General features: G+C 40.9%; 1 protein-coding gene across 2 annotated transcripts in view; it reads left to right on the top strand.

The window, feature by feature from the left end:
* Positions 1-23,658, top strand: part of LOC105101205 (24-hydroxycholesterol 7-alpha-hydroxylase) — a 57,889-nt gene that overhangs the window by 9,238 nt on the left and 24,993 nt on the right. Inside the window, exons 3-7 of one of the 2 annotated variants that reach the window (XM_010994307.3) lie at positions 1,303-1,477; positions 2,928-3,077; positions 4,021-4,114; positions 9,630-9,737; positions 15,252-15,342. In XM_010994307.3, the coding sequence (XP_010992609.1) occupies positions 1,303-1,477; positions 2,928-3,077; positions 4,021-4,114; positions 9,630-9,737; positions 15,252-15,342 (618 nt within the window). Of the gene's footprint in view, positions 1-1,302; positions 1,478-2,927; positions 3,078-4,020; positions 4,115-9,626; positions 9,738-15,251; positions 15,343-23,658 lie in introns of both variants that reach the window. The other variant, XM_064476559.1, reaches the window with a different exon arrangement.

Genomic DNA, 23,658 nt, shown 5'->3' with positions numbered 1-23,658 from the left:
ACTATTTAGTGCTTCTTGGTATTTAGACTGTGGAATTCCAGATAAAAGAAGCATAAATATTTTGAAGGCTCTTGATCTGTAACTTGACATGTTTCTTCAGAAAAATATGCCAACTTAGCTATCAGGTGTAAGTAAGTGATCAAGTTTTTTCACCTCTGCCTCCCCTGGGGATTTTGTGCTTAAATATTTCTACTTAACAGATGAAATATGTTAATGTTTACTCTTTTTTTTTTAACATTTTTTATTGAGTTATAATCATTTTACAATGTTGTGTCAAATTCCAGTGTAGAGCACAATTTTTCAGTTATACATGAATATATATATATTCATTGTCACATTTTTTTCTCTGTGAGCTACCATAAGATCTTGTATATATTTCCCTGTGCTATACAGTATAATCTTGCTTATCTATTCTACAATTTTGACTCTTGAGCCAGCTCTCCATTCCTCTCATATTGTCCCTTACCATACAGAAGATGTGGACTCAGGAAATGTAAAAATTATTCTAAGTTAACTTACACAGAATGTAACCTACACATAGTAGGATGATGAATATATGTTTTGAAAACCTCATATTGAAGACAATACAACAGGATTAAAGAAAAAATGCAAAGAATAATGAATTTAAGGACTCAGACTGTTAGCACCCTGACCCAACCAGAAGTGTGTATCTTGAAAGGAGCACAGACACTAATAGAAAGGATACAGTGGCGCCAAAGCTACTCCTGGGGTTGGGAGATGCCTGCTGGTGGAAGTGATATTCACAGAGACACATGAAGGAGAAAAGAAATTAGCGGGAGAAATGTATGGCTTGTAGGTGTTGGGGTCCGGGGTGGGGATGGGATGAGGTTGGTCAAGTAGAAGTGTTCTGAGTGGATAGAATGGCTTCTGAAGATGGTGAGATGTGTAAAAAAGAGCGAGTGTTTTCAATTTACCTGCAATATATATTTGGAGGCAGAAGGGGCTGGAAATATTGGAGAGACAGAGAGATGGTAGAAGGCTTGTAAACGTTGTTAAAGATAGGAAGCCAAGGAAAAATTTTAAACATGGAAACAGAGTCACTAGCTTTGTGTTTCCCAGAGGCCTTCTTAATCACCCATCCCTTAAAGTGACTTAACCTGTAGGCTTTCTCTGTCTCACAGTCTGTGTTGAATCCTCACCCACCTTTATTTGCAGGAGGTGATTTGATGTCCTGGGTGAACTCTGACTGTAGCCCCTGCTGACCATTGAATAGTGAGGTATATGGATTGTTTGCTTCAAGGAATTGTTGCTTCTTTTGAAAATCGTTTTCTCTGTCTACAGCATCAATTCCAAAGAATATCTTTTTAAAACTGCATGAAAAACTTTATGTCATGCTGAAAGGGAAATTGGGGTCTTTCAGCTTGTATCAATTCACTGGACAACTGACTGAAGAATTACATGGACAACTGAAGGATTTAGGCACTCACGGGTCCAGGGACCTGAACAGCCTAGTCAGGTAAATAGATGCCTTATTATTTAACCTTGAGGTTTTTTGTTTTGAATAAAAGAACTTGATGCCTATACATTGGACTTCAAAAATTATCTGGTAGATAAGTGAAGTCTACCTAACTAGGCAGTTAAAATTATATTAGTCTCTTAAATTCTAATTAATGGGCAATTTTCAGTTCACACTTCAATTTTAAGGTGAGCAAATAAGCCAGTAAAATCATTTGAACACATCTACAATAATTTCTCCCTCGTCGTCCCATACAGTTTTGTACTCCCTACGTGGATTTCCCTCTTATAATTGCCATGCATCCATCAGAATTTTGATTAAACATTGAATTTGTGATTATTAGAAGAGGACATGGAGAAGACAGGGAAGAGGACAGAATTAGAAAGTAGATGACCAGGGTCCAGGAGATGTTTGTGAGACTCGACAAGGTGGCTGGCGGGAAGTCACCATGGACTTCAGGGCTAAGCCCAGCATCCTTTGAGCAGGGAGGTGCTAAGAGGCAGGTGAGCCAGGCGAGGACAGTGGAGAGAGCCAAGTAGCCCTCAGCCGTGTTCTGTGGCTTTCCTGGACACACGCCTCGGGAGATTTGGTGAATTGAACTCACCAGTGAGGCACTTTTCTGTCTCAGTGGGATATGGGGATGCTGGAGGCAAGAATCAACGGTTCAGACTCATAAAACACAACAATGTTTAATATTTTGTTAGAAGTCCGGAAAGAGAGAGAGAAAAACAAAAATAAGGACAAAAACAAGCAACCAACCAAACTTTCAGTCTGCCTCATGTCTACAGCAAAACAAAGCACATTCTTGAATAACTTTGAAACCTTGGGGAAGGGAGATCCTAAGAAATTTCTGTAAGGAAGAGATGGTAAATAAAAATGGACCAAACAGTACTTAGTGTTACTAGTCTAGGGCATATTAACAGTCTCTGATACTCTCCTACATAAGCATAGCACAGTGAGCATCATACTCACTCGCGGGAACACTTATTAATGATAGATACTGTATTTCAGTGGGCAGTGGTTCAGATTTGTAGGAGCCTGTGAGATATTAGGAATTTGCTGACATTGCCCTTGATTCTTTGGGTATTTTTCTTTTTTTGCTGCTTTCTAAAGAGATGGGTTGTATCTTAATTACTGTTATTATTTGCTAAATAAATGCTTTTTGCGGTTGTATCAAATCAGTCTATTTCTGTGTATCATCTCACGTCTGTCAGGATCTAACAATACTTGCTTGGAAAGCATTTAACAATCTTCAGATACATAAGACCACAATTTCAGTTACGCCTAAGTTATTTTGAGCATAGTAAGCAAATATTAAAACCTCAAAGAATCTGTCACCTATTACTATCTGCCCCTAATACATAGCTATTAAATAATGCCTTCTTTTGTATCCTGCGCCGTTCTTCTTTGGCCATCACCTCTGACGTTTTACGTATTTCTGTCTTGGCAGGCAAATCCTTTACCCCGCCACAGTGAACGTGCTCTTTAAAAAAGGTTGGTTTCCCACAGACGAGAGAAAAATCAGGGAGTTCCATCAGCATTTTCAAGCTTATGATGAAGGTTTCCAGTACGGGTCCCAATTGCCAGAATGTCTCCTAAGGTAGAGAGTTGTTTTCCTGTGTTAATCCCCTGACCAGGCTCCTCTCAGCAGTTCCCCCATTTCTCTCACTCCCTTGTTCTGAGTAGTAGAAGTGGAAGGGATGGAAGTTCTTTCTTGTGACCGGTTTGGTGTGTGTGTTTGTGAGAGAGAGAGGGAACTGAGGGAGGACCTGAAGAAGAGAGATGGATTATTTCCATTTTGTTCTCATTTTGAGGAACAAAGGAGTTGGGGGAGAACGTGGCAATGAAGTGAAGCGTTTACTTTGAGCCTTTTGTCCCGTGTACAGCTTACTGCTGTCACACTGACTGCTACAGCAAGGAACCCTGCTACGTGGTCAGGTGTGACCCAGGTCAGACTCAGACACTGTCCTTATCTCCCCGGGGCAAAAGCAGGTGTGGTCAAAAGGCACTTCTCAGAGTTGGCGCAGATAAAATTTATGAAAAGATTTGAATGCAAAGTAGCATGTGACTTTTTAATCTGTTGGCAGCTGGTCTTCAACGGTGATGGCCAGAAAAGATTAAAAAGCTCTTAGTCAGTTTGCTTTACTGGACTTAACCCAGCAGCGGGTCCCCAGGCTAGTTTCCCATCCTCCTGCAACTGCCAACAGCCAGAGCAAACACAGACTAGACCAAGCAAGTCCTGAGCCCCGTTTCATGTTCTGGAGCTTTCCTGGACACAGCAGTCATTCAGTGCCAGTGCTTTAAGACTTTTGCAAACATTTATTTGCAAAAGATCCTAAAAGGCTGCTGCCTTGCCCCCTCATTTTTCCTTGTGGACTAATAAGTCTGAAGGTAGACTTCTTGTGAAATTCCGGCTGAAAATGAAGAAGATATTTTGGGGAAATAGTTAAAATTCCATAAGCATTGCCCCTTGTATGCTGTGACCTGTAACTCCTAAAGTGCTTTCAAATTAATTTATACACATATTTTTTTCTCTCACCTAGAAAATGGTCAAAATCCAAAAAGTGGCTTCTAGCGCTTTTTGAGAAAAACATTCCAGATATAAAAACACACAAATCTGCAAAAGACAATTCCCTGGTAAGTATTCCTTAGCTTTTTTTGCTAAAATACATGAGATGAAAACAGTAATAAATGACAATTGTTAAAGAAGTGTTTTTGCTGAAAATCATGAGATGAGTTGGATACCGTTTTTGTGCCAGGCACTGACTGTGTTGGACAGTTTGCATACATTATTTTATTTTTCCATCCTCACAACAGTGAGGTAGGTATTAACCCTATTCTACATAAGAAAACGCTGAGGATACGGGCAACAAAATAAAAAATAGTCTGAGGGATTTTTTTAATTGATTTTTTAAAATTGATATGTTACACAGCGGTTGTGTCAGCAGCGACAGGTGGAGTTCCAGCAAATTAGGCTCGACAGAGTTAACTTTGTTCTTGAGGTCAGCACCGCTAATTGTTTCTTTCCTCAAATGCAAGGACGCAGTGTGGTATAATTTAGAAAGCAAGCTGAGGGGAGGGTATAGCTCAAGTGGTAGAGCGCATGCTTAGCAAGAACAAGGTCCTGGGTTCAACCTCCAGTGCCTCCCCTAAAAGTAAGTAAACTTAATTACCTCCCCCCCCCAAAAAATTTCTTTTAATTAAAAAAAAAATAATAAAAAGCAATGCAACAGATAAGCACTACTATATATAAAATAGATAAACAACAAGGACCTACTGTATAGCACAGGGAACTATATTCAATATCATGTAATAACCTATAATGGAAAAGAATCTGAAAAAGAATATACATATATATGTAAAACTGAATCACTCTGCAGGACACCTTAAACTAACACATTATAAATCAACTACAATATATATGGCGGCCATGTTACAAGAAAAAAAAAAAAGCAAGGCTCTGAGAGTCAGGGTCCTAAGTGTCCCAGATCTGTGGTTCTCCATTCATTGGTCTCCTAGACCAGTGGTACCCATGTCACCTGGGAACCACTCAGTCAGAAACCCTGGGAGCCCAGCCATCTGTGGTTTAATACGCCTTCCATGTGGTTCTGATGCTTGCTAATGAGTGGTCCTCAGCTCTGTCTGCTTATTAGAATATCTGAGCGCTTCTGAAAACTACCTGATTCTTCAGACTCACCCTCAGGGACTGGAATTCGTTTGGCCTGGGCTGCCCAGGCTCACATCCAGTCACCACGGCGTGCCCTCGGGCTTGGTACCCAACCTCTGGGCCTCATTTTCATCACCTACCTCGTAGAGTTGTGGGATTCAATGAGTTAACATTTGTAAAGTGCTTAGAACATAGTAAGGACACTCAGAGTTTGTCATCGTTCCTCTCACTGAAAAAAAATCACTCCATATCTTTTAGTATTTAAAGATTGCTTGCTTTTAGTTATGATAGCAAGTGTTGTCACAAACCACTCTGCTTAACCCTGGAAAGGAGGATAACTTTAGGGAAAAAGGAATGTGTGGGTGTTTCAGGCTCTCCCTCCCGAATGAAGGCAGTAGGTAGCTATGCTGGAGTGCCCTTCACTGACACACTGTCTCCACTCAGGATTCTGTTTTACAGACACGTCCAGACAAACACACATTTTTGTTTGTATTATTTTTCAGGATTTAGGGGTGAAGCCACATGTGTATAAAAGCTGCCCCTAAATAGATCTGTAACCTATGAGCCTAGAAAATAGGGTTTTTAATGCCCCAGTTACAACTCCCCACCGACAGTATTTCTCACATAGCATTTATTTTTCTTACTCGGAAGAAATGAGGCACTTTAATCATGTGCTCTAACTCCCTATTGGAATAAAGACAAAATTTGAAATTTGCTGTAACTAATCCAATGTTTGTGACTGGGGCAGAGTTCAGTCTGAATACTCATGAGCTGCGTAACTTCATTTTTTTTTTTAATGTTTTGTTCCTGTTTTCCTCCAGCAGTGTTCACACAGAGTTTATGTTTTTATACCCACATATAAAAAAAATGTGAGCTAAGAAGAAAATAAAAGATTCTGTTGTCTTTCACTGCCTAAGTAGATTTCAATGGCCTGGTTAAGCAAAAAGACCAGAAGATTTTTTTTTTGTCTTTTAAAAAATATTATACACACATTTTATCACATCATAGTTTTATCACCTTTTAACATGAGCAGTTTCTCCCATGTTACCCTAGATGTATATTCAACTAGTAGTTTCATTTCAAGTTAATACTATACTGCAGAATAGCACATCAGAATGAAAGACATTTGTAGGATTTTTCATGAGCTTTAAGCTTTGTGCCATAAATTGTAAGCACGATAGAAACCAGGAGTAAATTAAATTTATACTCAAATTATTTTCAAATCTGCTAATCCATTATTACAAAAACAGTCACAATAAGACGGCCCTAAGGCTTATGAGGCGCTCACTCTGTGCTAGGCCCAGTGGTTACACATTTCACAAATTCATGGCTCACTTATTTTTCGCAACCGCTTTAATACCCAGATAACTGGGGATTAGAGCGATTAATCACTCTGGGAACATTACATGCCCTTGTAAGTAACAGCAACAGTCTCTCATCATACATTTTCTTTGGTTGTGATGTATTAGTTATTTTCCGTATTACAGGATCTGAAGCAAAACCCCTGCATTCTGGTGCAGTGCAGTTCTCTTAATCCCTGCTCCGTGGGAGTTAAGGGCTCTGTCTCTAAGGGGCAGAACAGCTGAGAGTGTGGGCTGGAGCCCGGGCCAGGCTCACAGGGTTCGAATCCCAGCCCACCCACCGACAAGCTACGTGTCCCTAGCAAAGTTCCCTGACTTAGTTGTGCTTCAACTTCCTCAGACGTAAAATGTCAAGGAAAGTAGAGCCACTCCTTGGAGTTGCGGTGAGGACCGAATACTTAAATACTTGCAAAGCACTTCAAACACTGCTTGGCCTCGAAAGCAGTGACTGGACATGAGCTACCATTATTTCTGTTGCCTAACGCGAGTCAGTTAAGATTCAAAGTGCACGAGTCACTTAATGAAAATGTTATGGTGTCTGAATTTCTGCCTCGTGGGGTTGACTGTTGGCAAAGGCAAATCTGGGAAACCTTTCAATGAAGGAAATGCTTTCAAGGAATGTGTGTCATGACCTGAAAGCAACCACAGTAGGTGGCCTCGGATGGGGCCCTGATCTGACCTGGGACCATCCATGTCACATGTCAGTGCTCTGCGTGGGTTTAGTGTGTCGCCGTATTTATAATGTACTGCCTTGGTGACTCCCTTACCCATGATGTGCAGACTGAGAATTTGCGTGGCAGGTGAGGGGTGGGGTTTTCTCCTGAACGCTTCAGAAATCTGTTTCCATGTTGCTTCCATTTTCTAAGAGTGGAGGTTTATTTATCCAAAAGAAATTTTTTTAAAGGTAACATTTGTCAAAATCGTAATATGTACTCAGTTTTAAGTATCTTACAGGTAGTAACTCATTTAATTCTCACACCAGTCCTCTGAGGTGGGTACTATATTACGACCACTCGATAGATGAGGAAATTGAGACACAGGGCTTAAAGTTAACTTGCCCAGGGTTACCTGGCTCGTGAACAACTAAGCCAGTTTCCAGTTCCACATCTTGGAAATTGCCACTTCATCCTCACACCAAGCAAAAATCTAAACAGACCGAGAAATCAGCTACTCTTCTTGGACAGAGAGGACAGAGGGCAGCCCCGAAGACTGGAGAGACCAACAGGCAAATACAGGGAGCTGACACTTCCCAGGGCAGAGACGGGAGGGTGGAGACGGCCGTGGGAACCTGCACCAGGGCAGGAAGACCCAAGCCGCAGTTTACGGACTGCCAGAGGCTCAGTGTGGACGATTCTCAGAGTTAAAAACTCCACAGGACACAGTCATGGTGGGGGAGGCCTCCACAGTCCTTGAAACTTACCTGCGGGAGCTGGGCCAGGTTCCCACAGTAAGTATCAGAGAAAAATCTCCTTGGGCTTCCCACAGGGGGCAGGGAAAAGGAACAAGTCTGAACACCAGAGCACTCCCTTCTCCTTAATCAGTCCTGCCCGCAGCGGAAACTAAACAGAGCTTAACCTGCTGGAGAATTATCAGAGCCTAACTGAGCCGGGTAAGGGAAGTGTCCAACTGCAGGCATCTCCAGCCATCCAGTCCCACCTAAGTGGGGAGAAAAAAAACCTGAGAAACACTTGTGAAGTTCACAGTCCGGAGGCACAGGCTCACAAAAAGACAGTGCTAATCACAGGGCTATTGAATGCTACCCTCCCCTCACACCTCACCCCCACATCTCTGAAGACCTATTTATAGCAGTTCCTTTTACCCAGCACTTGGCAGGCTATCAAGAGAAAATTACAAGGCGTAGCATAAGGCAAAACAAAACAAAACAACAACAACAACAATAACAACAACAACAACACGACTTGAAGAGACAAAGCAAGCACCAGAACCATACATGGCAGGGATGCTGGAGGGAGCAGACTGGGACTTTGAAACAGTTACGATTCATATGCTAATTACTTTAATGGATAAAGTAGACAGCACGCAAGGACAGGTGGACAGTGTAAGCAGAGAGATGGAAATCCTAAGAAAGAACCAAAATGAAATGCTAAATAGAGATAAAAAGAAACACACAGCAGAAATGAAGCATGCCCTTCATGGGCTTATTAGTAGACTGGACACAGCTGAGGAAAGATTCTCTGCACTAGAGGATGTGTTAGTGGGATCCTTGAAAAGAAAAAAGCAAAGAGAACAAAGACTGATAAAAAAAAACCGTACAGAAAGTGGTTACCTAACTACATCAGTAATCACTTTGAATGTCAGTGATCTAAATGCACTAATAAAAAGACAGATTGTCAGGGTGGATTAAAAATACTGACTATATGTTGTCTACAAGAAACTCACTTTCAATATAAAGACACTTTAATATAGATTAAAAGTAAATGGATGTAGAAAAAATATACCATGTGAACACCAGTCAAAAGAAAGTCGAAGCAGCTACGTTACTTTCAGACGGAGCAGACAAAACCACGGCGAATGTGAAAACATCAGTGGTTGTTAGGGACGGTGGGGAGATGAACATGCAGAACCCAGAGGACTTTTTAGGACCATGGAATTACTCCATATGATATTGAAATGATCGTAGATGTCATCACGCATTGTCCAAACACATAGGTGTGAACTCCAAGGTAACTGTGGACTTTAGATGACTATGATGTATCAATGCAGTTTCATCCTCAGTTAAAAAAAAATGCACTATTCTGGGGAGTGATGTTGTTGGTAGGTAAGGCTGTGCATGTGTTGGGGTAAGGGTTATATGGCAAATCTCTGTACTTCCCCCTCAATTTTATTGTTAAACCTAAAACTGCTCTGAAAAATAGTCTTTGAAGAAAAAACGAAGCCAGGATTTGAACCAATGCAGGAAGAGCAATGAGCTCCGGTGGCCCTACTCCTAATTTCCACACAACCTGTTAAATATGCAAATCCTTTAGCATGCCTGAACTGGCAATTGTAAGAATGGCAAAAATGTAGTATCTTTCTGATGAAAGAAAAATGCATGGTCTTTGTTTATTAACTTCAGGCTTTGTCACAGAGCCCTGGTCTGACAGTATTTATTTCTTTCAAGCAGACGGTAATGCAGGCGGTGCTGGATGTCTTAGAGATGGAAACAAATGAACAAAAGGGTCCCAACTATGGGCTGTTACTACTTTGGGCCTCTCTGTCCAATTCTGTCCCTGTAAGTATATTAGTAAAGGAAGGGTTGCATTTCTGTCTACTGTACTTTCAGGGTTTCCCTTCATTTTTCTTTATTTTTTTTTCAATCTTTCCACTTATTATGGGGAAGAAAAAGACATAATAGATTTGGTCTTCAGATAGAATAACAAAACCGAATGCCTAATAAGATCTGATAAGATCACATAGGAGGCGAGCAGAGAGCTGGAGTGTATTCTGTCCTCTGGAACGCAGCATGTCACGGGCAAAGGGAAAAGTTTGCTCTTTGGGGTCAGTTGCAACAACAGTTGTGTATGGAACACCCTCTGTGTTAGGCAACATGCTAAGTCCCGGTGTTGCAAAGACGAGTAAGTCTTAACCCCAGCCATTTATTGGAGAGAGAGTAGGTAAACGGATAGTTTCAGGAAGAACTGGGCTTTGAATCCAGATATCCCCAGCCATCACCATAGAGTCTCATGGAGGCAACTGAAACTCTCTGAGCCCCCACTTCCTTATTGGTTAAAAAAGGGGGGGATGATACAACTCTTAGTGTGTCCTAGACTTGGGTACTTAATAAGCGGTAAGCCTCACTTTTCTACGAGGTGGTTGTGAGGGTTCAAGGAGATAAACCTGGCTGCTCCCCAGTGAACGTGAGTTTTTGTCTTCCGCTTGACCCAGTCTCCCTCTGGGCGCCATTCCTGTTTGGATTACTTGGCATCACGGTCCTGTAACCTACCCCGTGCATGGAGCTGGTGACACTGGAACTCACAACACTCCTAAAGAGAGTAGAGATTTTTGAGCCCTTTGTTTTTAAAGCTGTCACGAACGAGAGTGAAGCCCTGAGATGTGTCTGGCACTTCGTGCTCCGTGCACGCTGCTTTCTTGCGTGAGGAGGGTCTCACATTCACTTAAGAGGCACTAATGTTATTTGAGAAATTAAAAGGGTAACCATTTCATTTATTTGTTTTCTAGTAAACCAGAACATTCAACCCATCTCTAATGATAAATGTGGCTATTTTTCTTTTTTTTCCCCTAACAAATAGAAATAAGATGTGTGAAGTGTTATTTATTTCTCCTTCCTCTTGCGAAGCTTGTGGAAAGCTTTCTAAGTACAGATATTCTGGTTTCCTTTAACCCATTACAAACTAATTGAGTAAAGAGAGGAAACAGAAAATCCTGGCTTCCCTGCTCAAATGCATGTCAGCCACTAAAATAAGTATTTCATTTGGCGTGGGCAAGTAAAAATGGTCCAATCTTTTCCCCTAATATTATTTTCTAATTTTTATTTCATATACGATTTTCTTGGAAACTGATTAAGCAATAGCAAAATTAAAAAGAAAAAAAAAAAAAAAAAAACCTCCCAAAGCAGGAACAAAACAGCCACTCCTGTCACAGGATTAATTCTCAAGATCTCATGAGAAAGGGACACAAAGCCCCGTTGATCTGACCCAGGGGAAGTCGGTTCTTTGGAATTTGTTCCTGGCACTGGTGTGAAAGAATCTAAATCATTAATTTCAGAAGGGATGTAGTGTCTGATGATTAGCAACAGTTCCATCTTGCTGGCTCTTCCTGACCCTCTACAGAGGCAGCTGGTGTGCGGGCAGAGATCCTGGAATGGCTTTAGAGTCAGGTCCAAAGCCACATCCCAGCACTGGGTGACACTGGGCCAACTGTTTAACTATGAGCCTCAGTGTCCTTATCTATAAAACAGGATTAATGTTACCTACTTCGTAGGATATTGTGAACATTTTGTGTATATATATATTTTTTAAGAGAAGTAAGCCTTTACTTCCTTGTTTCACAAATAAAACTGAGTTGGCTGCAGCATTATATTCTTAAGAAGTGGAAACAGTCCCTAGTACAAAGTAGGTACTCAGTAAGTATTTGCTTTCCTTTCTTATAAAAAAGTTACACCATGGTTTCAATCAGAAATTACTTTCAATGGCCCACTAACAGAAAACTGCCTTGGCTTCCAAAACCTGACCTCTCAAGTGCCCAGGGGTGGGAGTGGCCACTGCTGTCCCCACTCCTGTGACCTCCCATCGCCGTCCGGAGAGCGGCTGGATGCCCTGCCAGAGTGCAGGTGGTGGGGCTGTCCTGTCCTGTGTGTAAGTCACATTCCTCTCCTTTCTTCCACCCTGTGCTCTGTCTCAAGACCCATGGAACTCAAGGCCTGGGACAGGGCGCCAGGAGGCTCTATTACGAGACCAAAGTCGGAGAACTTAAGTGGACCGACCCAAGATACTAACCATGATTTATGAAATTATTTCCATGGGAAAACCATTTCCGAGTTCCAAGAAATTCCTGACTGTGAAATGAACCTTTAAAGAACATTTCCCCCAAAACTAATCTCAAAACTGATGTTTTACCGTTTTTAAACACTCTTGAGTCGTGACTGCCTCTCCCTTACCCCCACCCCACCCTCAGCTCCCCCGCCACACAGCATTTCTTGTCCGTACCATCAGTTGCCTGAACATTTAGCTCTTTTCCTCCTGTGTCAGTCTCACGTCCTCAGTTAGATGTGAAGGTTCTTTGTGCAGGTTGGATGTCTTATACAAATTTGTGTTTACATTGGCTGGTAGAAGACTATCTGGCCTGTGAATAAAGACTCCATCAATATTTGTTAAACCTTCCTTTGAATAAAGGATGCTGTGGGGCGTACTCAGTTCATCTTCTCCCTGACTCAGCCCACAGGGCTTTCCTCCCCGTCTCCTCTCACCTTTGTTCTTACCTCTCCAAGGCCATGGAAAGACACTGTGGTGGCTGCTTCTGGTCAGTGAGCCAGGTGGCCCTTCTCCTCTTTGCCCAGCCCTCACAGTGGTCTTGAGCCCACTGGCAAGATACTAATTGGTACTCATGGGAGCCATTTTTAACTCTTTTCCCAGATGTGATGAGCAAAGACCCCAAGGTCCCATATTCTTATTTGTTGATTCAGTGATGTACATAAACTTCTTATTTACTCTTTCCTCTTTTATATGCCTATTCCTTTCAAAAGAGTCATTCTTTTCATTAAAAAAATTTTAAGTAGAAAATAATATAGATTTTTAGAAGAGAAATCTGTAAAGGAGCCATCAAAACAGTAACTAACACCATTGGGCGGTCATTTACACTTTAGCTGACTTCCTTGAGTTTGCCATAAAAATAAGCATTTCCCAATTTTAGTGAATCTCTAAAACTCTAATCAAACACGTGAAACTCCGAGCCCCCCTGTTGTGTCACTGAAAATCTGTGTACTGTCACTAAGGTTTATTTTTCCCACGCATGAGCTCTTGACTCTAAATAAGATGGATTGAGCGTGGAGTGGTTATTAATTAAAGTCAACAACTCAGCACTTCCGCCTGTAGATGCTATAGAAAGAGCCTGAGAGGGGAGACCAGGGGGAGAGAGCTCTCGGAGCGTATCTCTTCAGCAGAAATGGATTAGATGGTCTCTAGGTTTAGTCTTTCCTAATCTGGATAATGCCAGAGAGAGTGGGTCTCAGGACCGTGGAGGCGCTGGTGCTGCCGTTCACTTAATTCATGTAAATGGCACCATGCTTATCCCTGCCATATCAGTTTAAGGTCACCAGGAGGAAAACACTGAACACTACTGAATTTGGCTCTCTCTGCGCACTTCCTTACGGGTGACTGCTCTTCCTCTTTTGACCACAGGGGGGAGCGCTGGGATTATTTAAGGTACTTAACGTTCCCTCCCCAAAGAGAAGAAGGCAAGTTACACCAAAAATGTTGGCTGAGCCTCTTCAGAACTGATTTTCTTAGGTGAAATCTCTCTCACAATACATGTTTACAGAAGGAAAAATGAAAGGGAAACCCAAGCTTCTTTTAATGATTTAATGCATGTTGCCTTTAATGTGTAACCTAAAAGTAGAAGCAAAAACATCTACCTGAGTTAGTGGAAAGTTAATTTCTTTTTAAGGAAGGATAGTTTGTTGACAATCCTGTGTTAGTCTCAGATGCACAGCATAGAGATTCAGTATTTTTGCAGATTATACCCCATTGTAGGTTATTCCAAGATACTGTATATAATTCCCTGGGCTGTATATACAGTATATCCTTGAGGCTTATCTATTTTTTTTTAATATAGGAGTTTGTATCTGTTAATCCCAGACCCCTAATTTGTCCCTCCCCTCTTCTCTCCCCGTTTGGTAACCACAAGTTTGTTTTCTGGATCAGAGTCTGTTTCTGTTTTGCTTGTACATTCATTTGTATTATTCTTCAGGCTCCACACATTTGTATTATTCTTCAGGCGCCACATGTAAGTGACATCATATAGTGTTTGTTTTTCTGTGTCTGACTTATTTCACTAAGCATAATATTCTCTAAGTTTATTCATGTTGCTGCAAATGGCAGTATTTCATTCTTTTTTGTGGTTGAGTAATATTCCATTTTACACACACACACCACATCTTCTTAATCCAATCATATGTTGTTGGGTGCTTGGGTTGCTTCCAAGTCTTAATTATTATAAGTAGTGCTGCTGTGAATATTGGGGTGCATGTATCTTTTCAAATTAATGTTTTTGTGTTTTTTGAATATATACCCAGGAGGGGAATTGCTGGATCAAATGGTAGTTCTGTTTCTAGTTTTTTAAAGGAGCCTCCATACTGTTCTCCACAGTGGCTGCACCAACAGTTTACAGGGTTTATATTCCCTTGGGAGGGAATTTATATTCCCACCAACAGTGTACGTGGGTTCCCTTTTCTCCACATCCTCACCAGCACCTGTTATTTGTAGACTTTTTGATGATGGCCACTCTAACTGGTATAAGGTGATACTTCATTGTGGTTTTGATTTGCATTTCTCCAATAATTAGTGATCTTGAGCATCTTTTCATGTGTCTGTTGGCCATCTGGATGTCTTTGATGTGTAGCAGTATAATTTTATCTTATAATACAACAGTGAGGAAAGATAGGAAATAATTCTGATTGGTCTAGAGCGAGAACTTGAACACATGCTCTGTTCAGTGATACCCTGGGAACTTGCAAGCATGTCCAGTTGGGTGTGAAAGGACCCTATTTTTGATATTGAGTACTCTCATAATTTAGTTTATGAGATTTTAGGGATAGTTTCTGGGACTTATTTAAAATTGCCATGTTTCATATGCAGAATATATGATTTGTTGGTTTATTTGTATTGTGAGGAAATTAAATCTTGAAAAATATCTTGGTTTTGGATTAACATTCCTATGTGTCATAATTTGTTGTTTCTAAATGCCTACTGTGTGCCTATGTAACATTTTATATTGCTTATTAGTAAAATTTAAAAATCCTGCTTTTCCCATTTTTAGTGAAGATAGTTTAATCTATAAAAACAATATGGTGAAACTATAGTAACAGAATAAAATTATAAATTTGACTCCTTGGAGATAACATCTCTTTTGTTCATAAAATCTACTTGTTTTCAAAGATGCTCTTTACTAACATGCTTTTAAACTTAATGTAAATATTTTCTGTTTCTTTTAGATGTTTGTGGCTAATACTAGGTCTGGTTTTGCTCACTTTCAACGCTTACATTTTTTGACATACGTTTTTCTTTTTAAGGTTACGTTTTGGACACTTGGGTTTGTCCTCTCTCATCCCAGTATCCACAGGACCATTATGGAAGGCATATCATCTGTGTTTGGCACAGCAGGTACTAAAACCAAATTAAAATGCATAATTGAAGAGACATCTAATAATGTGTGCTTGTCACATGTTGTGGGCAAAGTTAAATGCCCGTAATTTTACAGAGTTTCAAAATAGTCCAAATTGAACATAATTTGTTATGTGTTTCAGGATGTAAACTGATCAGGTAGAATCCTAGAATTTAATTACTGTTGAGGATTTTGGATTTCATCTAGTCCAACTCCCTTATTTTCCAAATGGTGAAATAGATCATGATTTGCCCAACTTCCTTACTTAAACATAAAAACATATAATTCACAGGGTGTTTCTTCTAATCTCTTGACCCCTCACCTCAATTGAGCTACAAGACCATAGTTTTGGAATTCAGGATTTTCCAGATTTTATAAAAGTAATATGGTGCACATTCTATATATTTCTTAACAGTACTAATAGGGTGTATGGCTGTGAGGTAAGGCTATACCACCAAAGGGATTATTTTAAAAGTTACAGTTGTTAGAGGTTTTGGGGGTTGAAACTGCAAGTACAGATTGCTATCTTGCCCTTTTTGGTTCAGATTTGGGCTCTTAAGTTGTCATCTGTTTCAAAAAACAGAAATAAGCTTGAATGGGGAGGGTTCCACTACTTGTTTATTCAGCATAATTTGACCTGTTTGGGGGTAGATATAAAAAAACCTGTAAAATGTCAAAGTATGTATTCTGAAATAGAAAACAATAAATAACTTGGTTTTGTTGGAAGAATACAATATAATGGGAACACAAAATGTATGATGCCAATTAACAGTTATCCCTTCTCCCCTTCATGATTGATGAAAATAGTTTATTTGGATTTTTAATTTGATTTTGCCTGCTTCTTATCGAGTTAAACCGACATTCAAATTGGCATGACCAACGTGAATATTGAAACCATGAGGTGAATCAGTAGATGCTAGACTGTATTTCCTAGAAACAGTGAGCATGAGAACCATCGAGCACCGACAATGCTAGCCGGTTAGATTCTGGAGATACATTGGTGGTCGAAAGAGACGATGACCTGCCTTTATGGGGCTTACGTCTACAAAGCTCATGGAAATGTGCACGCCTGCATGCCTGCACGTGACAAAGGGAACGCGTCCTCGATCGTCACACACTCACCTTTATCTTACCAGAAATAAAAAGGTAGGGACGGGGGTGTCTGGGATAATGTAGGGAGCCTATTTGGCCCAAAGGCCACAACAAAAGTGTTACATTAATTGAAATTTCTACTGTGCTTGAATCGTGAGCTACTCAACACAGTTCTGATGGAGAAAGACAATGCGTTTTCTCTTTTTCTATGTTCTTGTTTATTTTTGAAACCTGTTATTCTCCTCTGACAGAAAACATGTTGAACAGTGGTGCCAGTGTGCCAGCTATGCTCTCAGTGCTTTCAGTTTATGAGACTTGTAGAACTGAAATCAGTTTAGAATATATCAAACTGTTTTTGCCATGCTTATACAGAAGCAGTTCAGGTCAATTCATGCAAATGATGCATCAGCTCAAGAACTGAGATGTTGTGGGAGGATGCCCTTTGGAGGCTGATACCGAGGAAGATACCCATGTTCCCATAAGAAAGATGCTGTCAGAGAAAGAACAGTGAAGTGCATAACATAAGAATCTGACTCAGGACGGCCATTCTCCCTTTCTTATGCTCTTTTCCATCACAAGATTACCTTTTCCTTCTTTGGAGATGTCCTCTGTGAATTTCCAACTCCGCATCTCTCTCGCCTCAACACTTACCACTAGAGGCCATCCCAGGCACTTTACCCAACTTTCCTGTAAAATGGGTCTTAGGGTAAAAGCTGCTGCTGAATATTTGGTCCTTTGTGTCTGACTTCTTTCACTTAGCATAATGTTATATTTATATGATGATGTTTTACATTAATTGATTTTCAAGTATTGAACCACCCTTGCATTCCAAGGATATGTCTTTAGTCATGGTATATAATTCATATAAAACATAAGATTTTTACATATGTTGCTGGATTCAATCTGTTAGTACTTTGTTGAAGAATTTTGCATCTATATTAATAAGTTATATTGATCTATAGTTTTCTTTCTTATGAGAAAACTGGTTTTGGTATTAGAGCAATTCTGGCTTTATAGAATGCCTTCTGAAGCATTCCCTCCTCTTCTGTTTTTTGGAAGAGTTTGCGAAGAATTGATGTTAATTCTTCTGTAACCACATGGTAGAATTCACCCAGTGAAGTGATCTGGTCCAGAAATTTTCTTTTGGATAAATTTTTTTGATTCATTTCATTTCTCCACTTGTTAAAGTTCTCTCCAGATTATGTATCTCTTCTTTTTAAAATTTGAGCTATAGCTGACATATAACATTGTATTACAAAATTTTCATTGGAAGAGTCAGAAATTTGATTCATGACTTTCAATCCTGTCACTCACTAATTGTGTGACTTTGGATAAAAGAGAAAATTTACTCAGAGCCAACCAGTTGTGTTCTGATTTAGCAGCAATTCCAACTGGGGACATACCAACACTGTCAAGTGACCAGATGCTACCCTACATGGTGACACTGACTCAGTGGCTACACTCACCATGCACTGATCTCTGCTCGTAATTATAAACAAGCATAAAAAGTAGCAGAATGATAAATGAGGCCCAGATCCTATGGCAATGTTCTTGGCAAATTCCATGTTGTTTGCATTATTTTAATCGGTTCATCAGTGTTACTTCATTGCATTTCAGCATTTTCATTTATTCTTGAAATCTTCTGTGTAGTCACCTCTTACCCATATTACAACACATATGCAACTTTTATCCACTTGGATGTGTCCCAGTACCATCTTGCTAACCTATAACAACATTCTTGGAAGACTCCATCATGGCGCATCAGAAGCCTGAGTCCCTCCAGCTGACTGGAGTCGCTCACTCTCGTTACCCCTCCGCAGCCTGCCAGGGCTCCATGGCTGATAGCTGGAGTTGTGTCTGTGATAGATTCTTGGCCCTTATGCTGCACATCGACCAGAATATTGAGGAAAGAGACCAAGTAGCAGAGCCAAGGCCACTCCCATGGAGCTATGAGTGCAGGAAAGTTATTTTATTTAAAAAAAATTCTCTCCACTCCCACTGTCAGCTTAACAATATGAACCCAATATCGAGATTTTGGAGGCAATAGCATATCATACAGGAAATTTCTTACATAGCCTCTTTTCCTTTTGCCAGCCCAGCTTTTAAAAATCCTAGAATGGACCAGAAAACGTTAAATTATGCCAGAGCTTTTCACAAACTTACTTCTTATTCATCGACCTTGAAGAACACATGTAGATTACCTAAGAAAGTATTTATAAATGCAGGAGATTTTATTCGAAATCCCCTCCAAACAGACAGTTTTGTTGTCCTCTTTCCCCCTTGGCCTTAAAGAGCAAGATGGCGTCATTTTGAAGCCTGCAACTTGCTGCTTTCCAAGCCGCTAATCCAGGCACAAAGACCAAGGTGAAACTTGCACGTGTGACATCTGGCCCGTGAGGGATTTCCCAGGAGGCTGCATTTCCTCCACCGTCTTCTGCCCCTGTTACCTGGAGTGTGTCTTGTGACACTGTTCAAGTCAGGAGATGTGGTGCGAGGTCCTGCTCTCCTCATGCGCTGCCTGGCCTCGGCAGGTGGGGAGGGATGCCTCCGAGGGCTGCAGGTTATTTACGAGCTTGGGGACAGGCCCTGCTCTGGCACTTCTCATGTTACTGAGCCTTACACTGTCTCACCCCAGAGTAGCACTGCTTATCTGCTTTATTTATTCTCTGCATTCTTCATTTGGACACAGTTCTTTTTTCAGAGTGTTCTGCTGGAGAATTATTCAGGAATTTGGATAATTTTTTTGCCCTCTTTAGAAAACACTGAGATAAAGGCATTCAAGCCAGGTCAGCATCTCTCCAGAGAACACAGTCTAAAAATTGAGCATCGCTATGCAGAGTTTATAAAGAAAATTTTAGATCAAAATTGACTTTTACCTTTTAATATCTACCCAGTGTTGTCTTGTCTCTTCAATGTCACTACCTTTTATTTATTATGTCCTTTATTCCTTGAAAAAAGCATAGCTGTGAAGAAGGCTTCATTTTATATTCCAGTAAATATAGGAATTGATAACCTCTGTTTAATACATGAAAGAAATATTTCTGCAAATAACATAAGGTATTATTTTTTCAGAAGAGAATCTTATTTGGTTGACTTGGTGTAGTGGCATTAAACTTTTCTTTAAATGACAGTGAGATTTGGTATATTTTTATATGTGCATGTACAGATGGAAGAAAGGGTGGGGAGGGTCAGTCTTTTGACTCTTGACTCCTTATCTGCCCTCTGTCTTAATAACCTGCTCTAAGCACCGCTGCAGTCCTTGGTAGCTTTCTCAATTCATCGTTATCACTGCCTCTTTCATTCTTGGTCTGTAGTTGTGAACATCAGACTGAAGCCGCTGAGCAGAGTCTACCTCCAAACGGTTATTGCTTAGAATTTTTCAATAGGTGTCAAGCAGAATACCGTGGGCTGGTTACCAAATCCCAGGGGAGGATTCCAAACACTCCTGCCCACTATGTCTCGGTATCGGAGTTGCCAAGGGACACACAGTGCCATCCAGCGCGGGATGGAGCAATGCTGTTTTCACATAGAGAAGAAACAGAGCAAGACCTGTGGCCGAAGGAGGGAAACTGGCCCCTGCGCACCCCTCTCATCCCACAGGGGAAGGAACCCTGTCCTTCCCTTGGAGGACAGCTGTCACAGTGCGGTGGGACAGGTGCCATATTCTGCGCACACTTTAAGCTGAGACAAGAGTACTCACAGCCCCTGAAGCAAGGAAAGAGGTTCCCACACTAGGTGACAGGCCTGGCACAGGCTGGGCTCTTCGTCTCTTGGCGAGGAAGTGTCCCGGGCCCAAGGCCCCTCTTATGCAGCTAAGTTGGGGCTGAAAGGCTCTGAGCATGAGACTGCCTCTCCCAACAATAGGACTATGTGTCTTTGATAATAAAAATTTATCCTAAAGCCTTCAGATGCCAAAAAGTCATATCCAACCATGGGAAAGTCAGAAGAACCAGAACTACAGGTTCAGAGTTGGCTGAGGTGTTTGGAAGAAGCTGGTGGCTAGAGGGGAGAGCTGAAGGAGGTGAGGCTTGCCAGGCTCCAGCTACAATCCCTCAAGCCCTGATGCCCACATTCACCGCCCCCGGGCACGCTCCAGGCTTAGTCTCTGCTTTCCCCAACACCTTAAGCTGCTGTTAAGCCTGCCTTCCCACTTTACATGCATCTTTCTTATTCCTTTAACTGGTGTTTCTCTTACACAAAGACATTGGTTTGGGGCAGGACCTAGATGGATGAAGCTATACCATTTTTTAAAATATACATTTTTTTAAACTATCACAAAAAGTCGAAAAAATCAGTGAAACAAGAGCTGCTTCTTTGAAAAGATAAACAAATTGATAAATTGTTAGCCAGATTCATCCAGATAAGAAAGAGAGGGCCCGAATAAATAAAATCAGAAATGGAAGAGGAATCACAACTGACACCACAGAAATACAAAGGACCATGAGAGATTACTACAGACAATTATGTGTCGACAAATTGGACAACCTGGAAGAAATGGATAAATTCCCAGAATCAGGAATCAATAAATAATGGGCCCATTATGACTGCTCTGGCTGGTCCAAAGGAGACCTTCCCTCAGCCTGAAGAGCCCGAGTTTGTAGAGGTGAGGAGGTGGCTCCGTGCTTGTCATGAGGCACTTCCTGTGTCCTGCCCTTCTCTCCTTCATATGGTTTTACACCACAAATTCTCCAAGAATTAATATTTATCCTTGAGATACAGGTGTGTCTCTTTTGTACGCATGTGATTTTAAAAAGAATTTGGGAGCGAACATAGAATTCTTTCTATTTGAAATCGAATTTTTGAAGGGTCTTTCAGAATAATAAGCTTACAGTTGCTGGATATGGCAGTGCAAGCTTTGTGTTTTGAAAAAACGTGGGACTATCTTATCTTCTGCATGAGTGTTTTCACCTCTGGAACTTGCCTGGGTGGACCTCTGACGGACCTTTACTTCACCTGCGAGAGGTTTCTGTGAGATACGTGAATGAGGCAGCAGGACTTCACCTCCAAGGATCCACTGGACTCTTTCTGTAATTAACTCATTATCTTTTTCTTCTCTCTCTCTCCCTCTCTGCCTTTGGTATTGGGAAAAATAATATTTACTCCCAGGGAAAAGTTCAGTCCCAGACATCATTGGCCACATGAAGGGAAAGTTGGGTCTTCTGGTGCAGGATGATTAGGTGATGATCGTAATTTGCCTCTTGCTTAATGAACTTCGCTGTGCAGCCTTGCAGCTCACTGACTCCTGTCTCAGTCATCTCTCTCTGTCCCTGTGACCCTTTGTTTCTCTCTCCGTCCCCGTGACTCTTTGTTTCTCTCTCCAGGTTTACTTACCCCTGTTCCAGCCAGTTTCTCCCGCTGTGTCTTAGTCCTCAGGTATAGAAGGAAATACATGTTTGGAGGAGGGGAACGGTCACTGGGGTCTCTACCCAAAGTTTAAAGTTAATTTTCCTTTCCTATAATCAAAGGTCAGTTTCACAGTATTTCATTTTACGTTTAAAAGAATAACTGCAGGAAGGGGTTCACTGCCGTCCCCACGTGGGAGACAAGTCACCAAACAAATCTTCCTATCAGTAAAAATTTCCAGCAATCTGTAATTAGCATAGTCTCGTTGCCTGTAAGTGACTGACAGAGGGTCAGTGAACACGTAAAACCTACCATGAAGGATCTTATCTACTTCGGGACATTTCATTCACTCTTATTCTTTCTGAGATGAGCTAACCTTTTCCAGTGACCGTAGGTGTCTTCTGAGAAGAAAACAGCAGTTTTGTGAATGCGTGAAAATATTCCTGGAATAAAGTAGAGCTATAATTTAAAAAAAATTGAATATTTCGTATCATACTGAAACTTTTTAAATTCCTGAAATGAAGGAAAGGATGTAAGGTACTACTTTTATATTCCTCTGGAATGCTGTAAAATCTTTTCTTACTCTTTCTCTTCAGCTTTGTCTCTGTTTTCTAAAAACTGATTTTTTTTTTCAGGAGCTTCTCTTGAGGTCTCCGGTTGAGACAATGTACCAGGAACCTAGTTTCCTACCCTCATTCTCTGACAGCGAGCAATGCCATTGTTTCATCTCCTTTTAGCAGAAGTCATAGAAATGCTGGATTTTTTTTCAAAGCTATTACATAATTTCCCCAAATAACTAAACACCAACTTTTATTATTTGATAGTGCTCTTTAGAGAAATTGTTATAAAATTTGGGAAGCAAATTTCATGACCAAATTTTGGTAGGAATCAGTGTTAAGGTTATTACATCAGAGTCTTTATCTTTTCAGCCTTTATCTCATGCATTTTTTTATCCCAGTTCCCACTCCTCCACATATACTATGACCTTTTGCACACACCTTTATTTTAAACATTCTAAACAAGCTCTCTACAAATATGAGAAGACAGCCTCTGTGAAGGAAAATGCCCTTACGGCACAGAGCAGCACACAGAACTGGGAACCACACTTTCCAAAGTAAAGAGAGAGGAGGGGGGATGTGTAGAGGCGCCCACTCTAAATTTCAGTGGCGTTTACCGTTCACTTCTCGTCGTCTCTCTGTGTGTCCCTTAGTGGATAGATACCTGTCTTTCATTTGTGGGGAAGTATTCACCCCCACCTTCTGATTCAACCTCCTCAGAACTGTCTCAAATACAAATGTATACTCAGCAAATGCCTCCCATTCTTTTTTTTTTTTGGTCAAAACATGGGTTATTTTTCCAAAATTGTTAAATCTGAATGTAATATTATTCCAGGACTATAGGAACCAAATTTTTATATTTTGTATTTTGTGTGTTTATTTATTTACTCTGTGTGTGTGTGTGTGTGTGTGTGTGTTTGTGTAATGGGGCGGGAGCTTGAAAAACAAAGGAGCTGGAGAACCTGTCTCTCAAAGAAGGACCTACTAGAGTGAATCTATTTGAGTCATGTTCTTTTTTTTTTAAGCCCAATAAATCATATTTTTCCGGTTAATTTTGGAATTTACTTTTTTGTTCTGCCTGGGTGAGTGCTACTCACCCTTCCAGGCTTGGCTGAAACTCCAGCCCTTGGCAAGAGGGGATGAACACCACTGACACTCAAGTCCTCTCTTCTGAAACCTTTGTTATGTTTATTTATATCCTGATATTATTTTGTGTCCAAGCTCCTCGAAGACAGTGACTACGTCTTTCTCACTGGTTTCTCCTGTTCGGGGAGGCGGTGGGACACGGTGAGCAAGGGTGAGGGCTTGCAGTGTGGACAGACG

The sequence above is a fragment of the Camelus dromedarius genome, chromosome 19 (genome assembly GCF_036321535.1).
Source record: "Camelus dromedarius isolate mCamDro1 chromosome 19, mCamDro1.pat, whole genome shotgun sequence".
Lineage (NCBI taxonomy): Eukaryota > Metazoa > Chordata > Mammalia > Artiodactyla > Camelidae > Camelus > Camelus dromedarius.
Note: the sequence above shows the minus strand (reverse complement) of the source record. Positions and strands in the feature narration are given on the sequence as shown.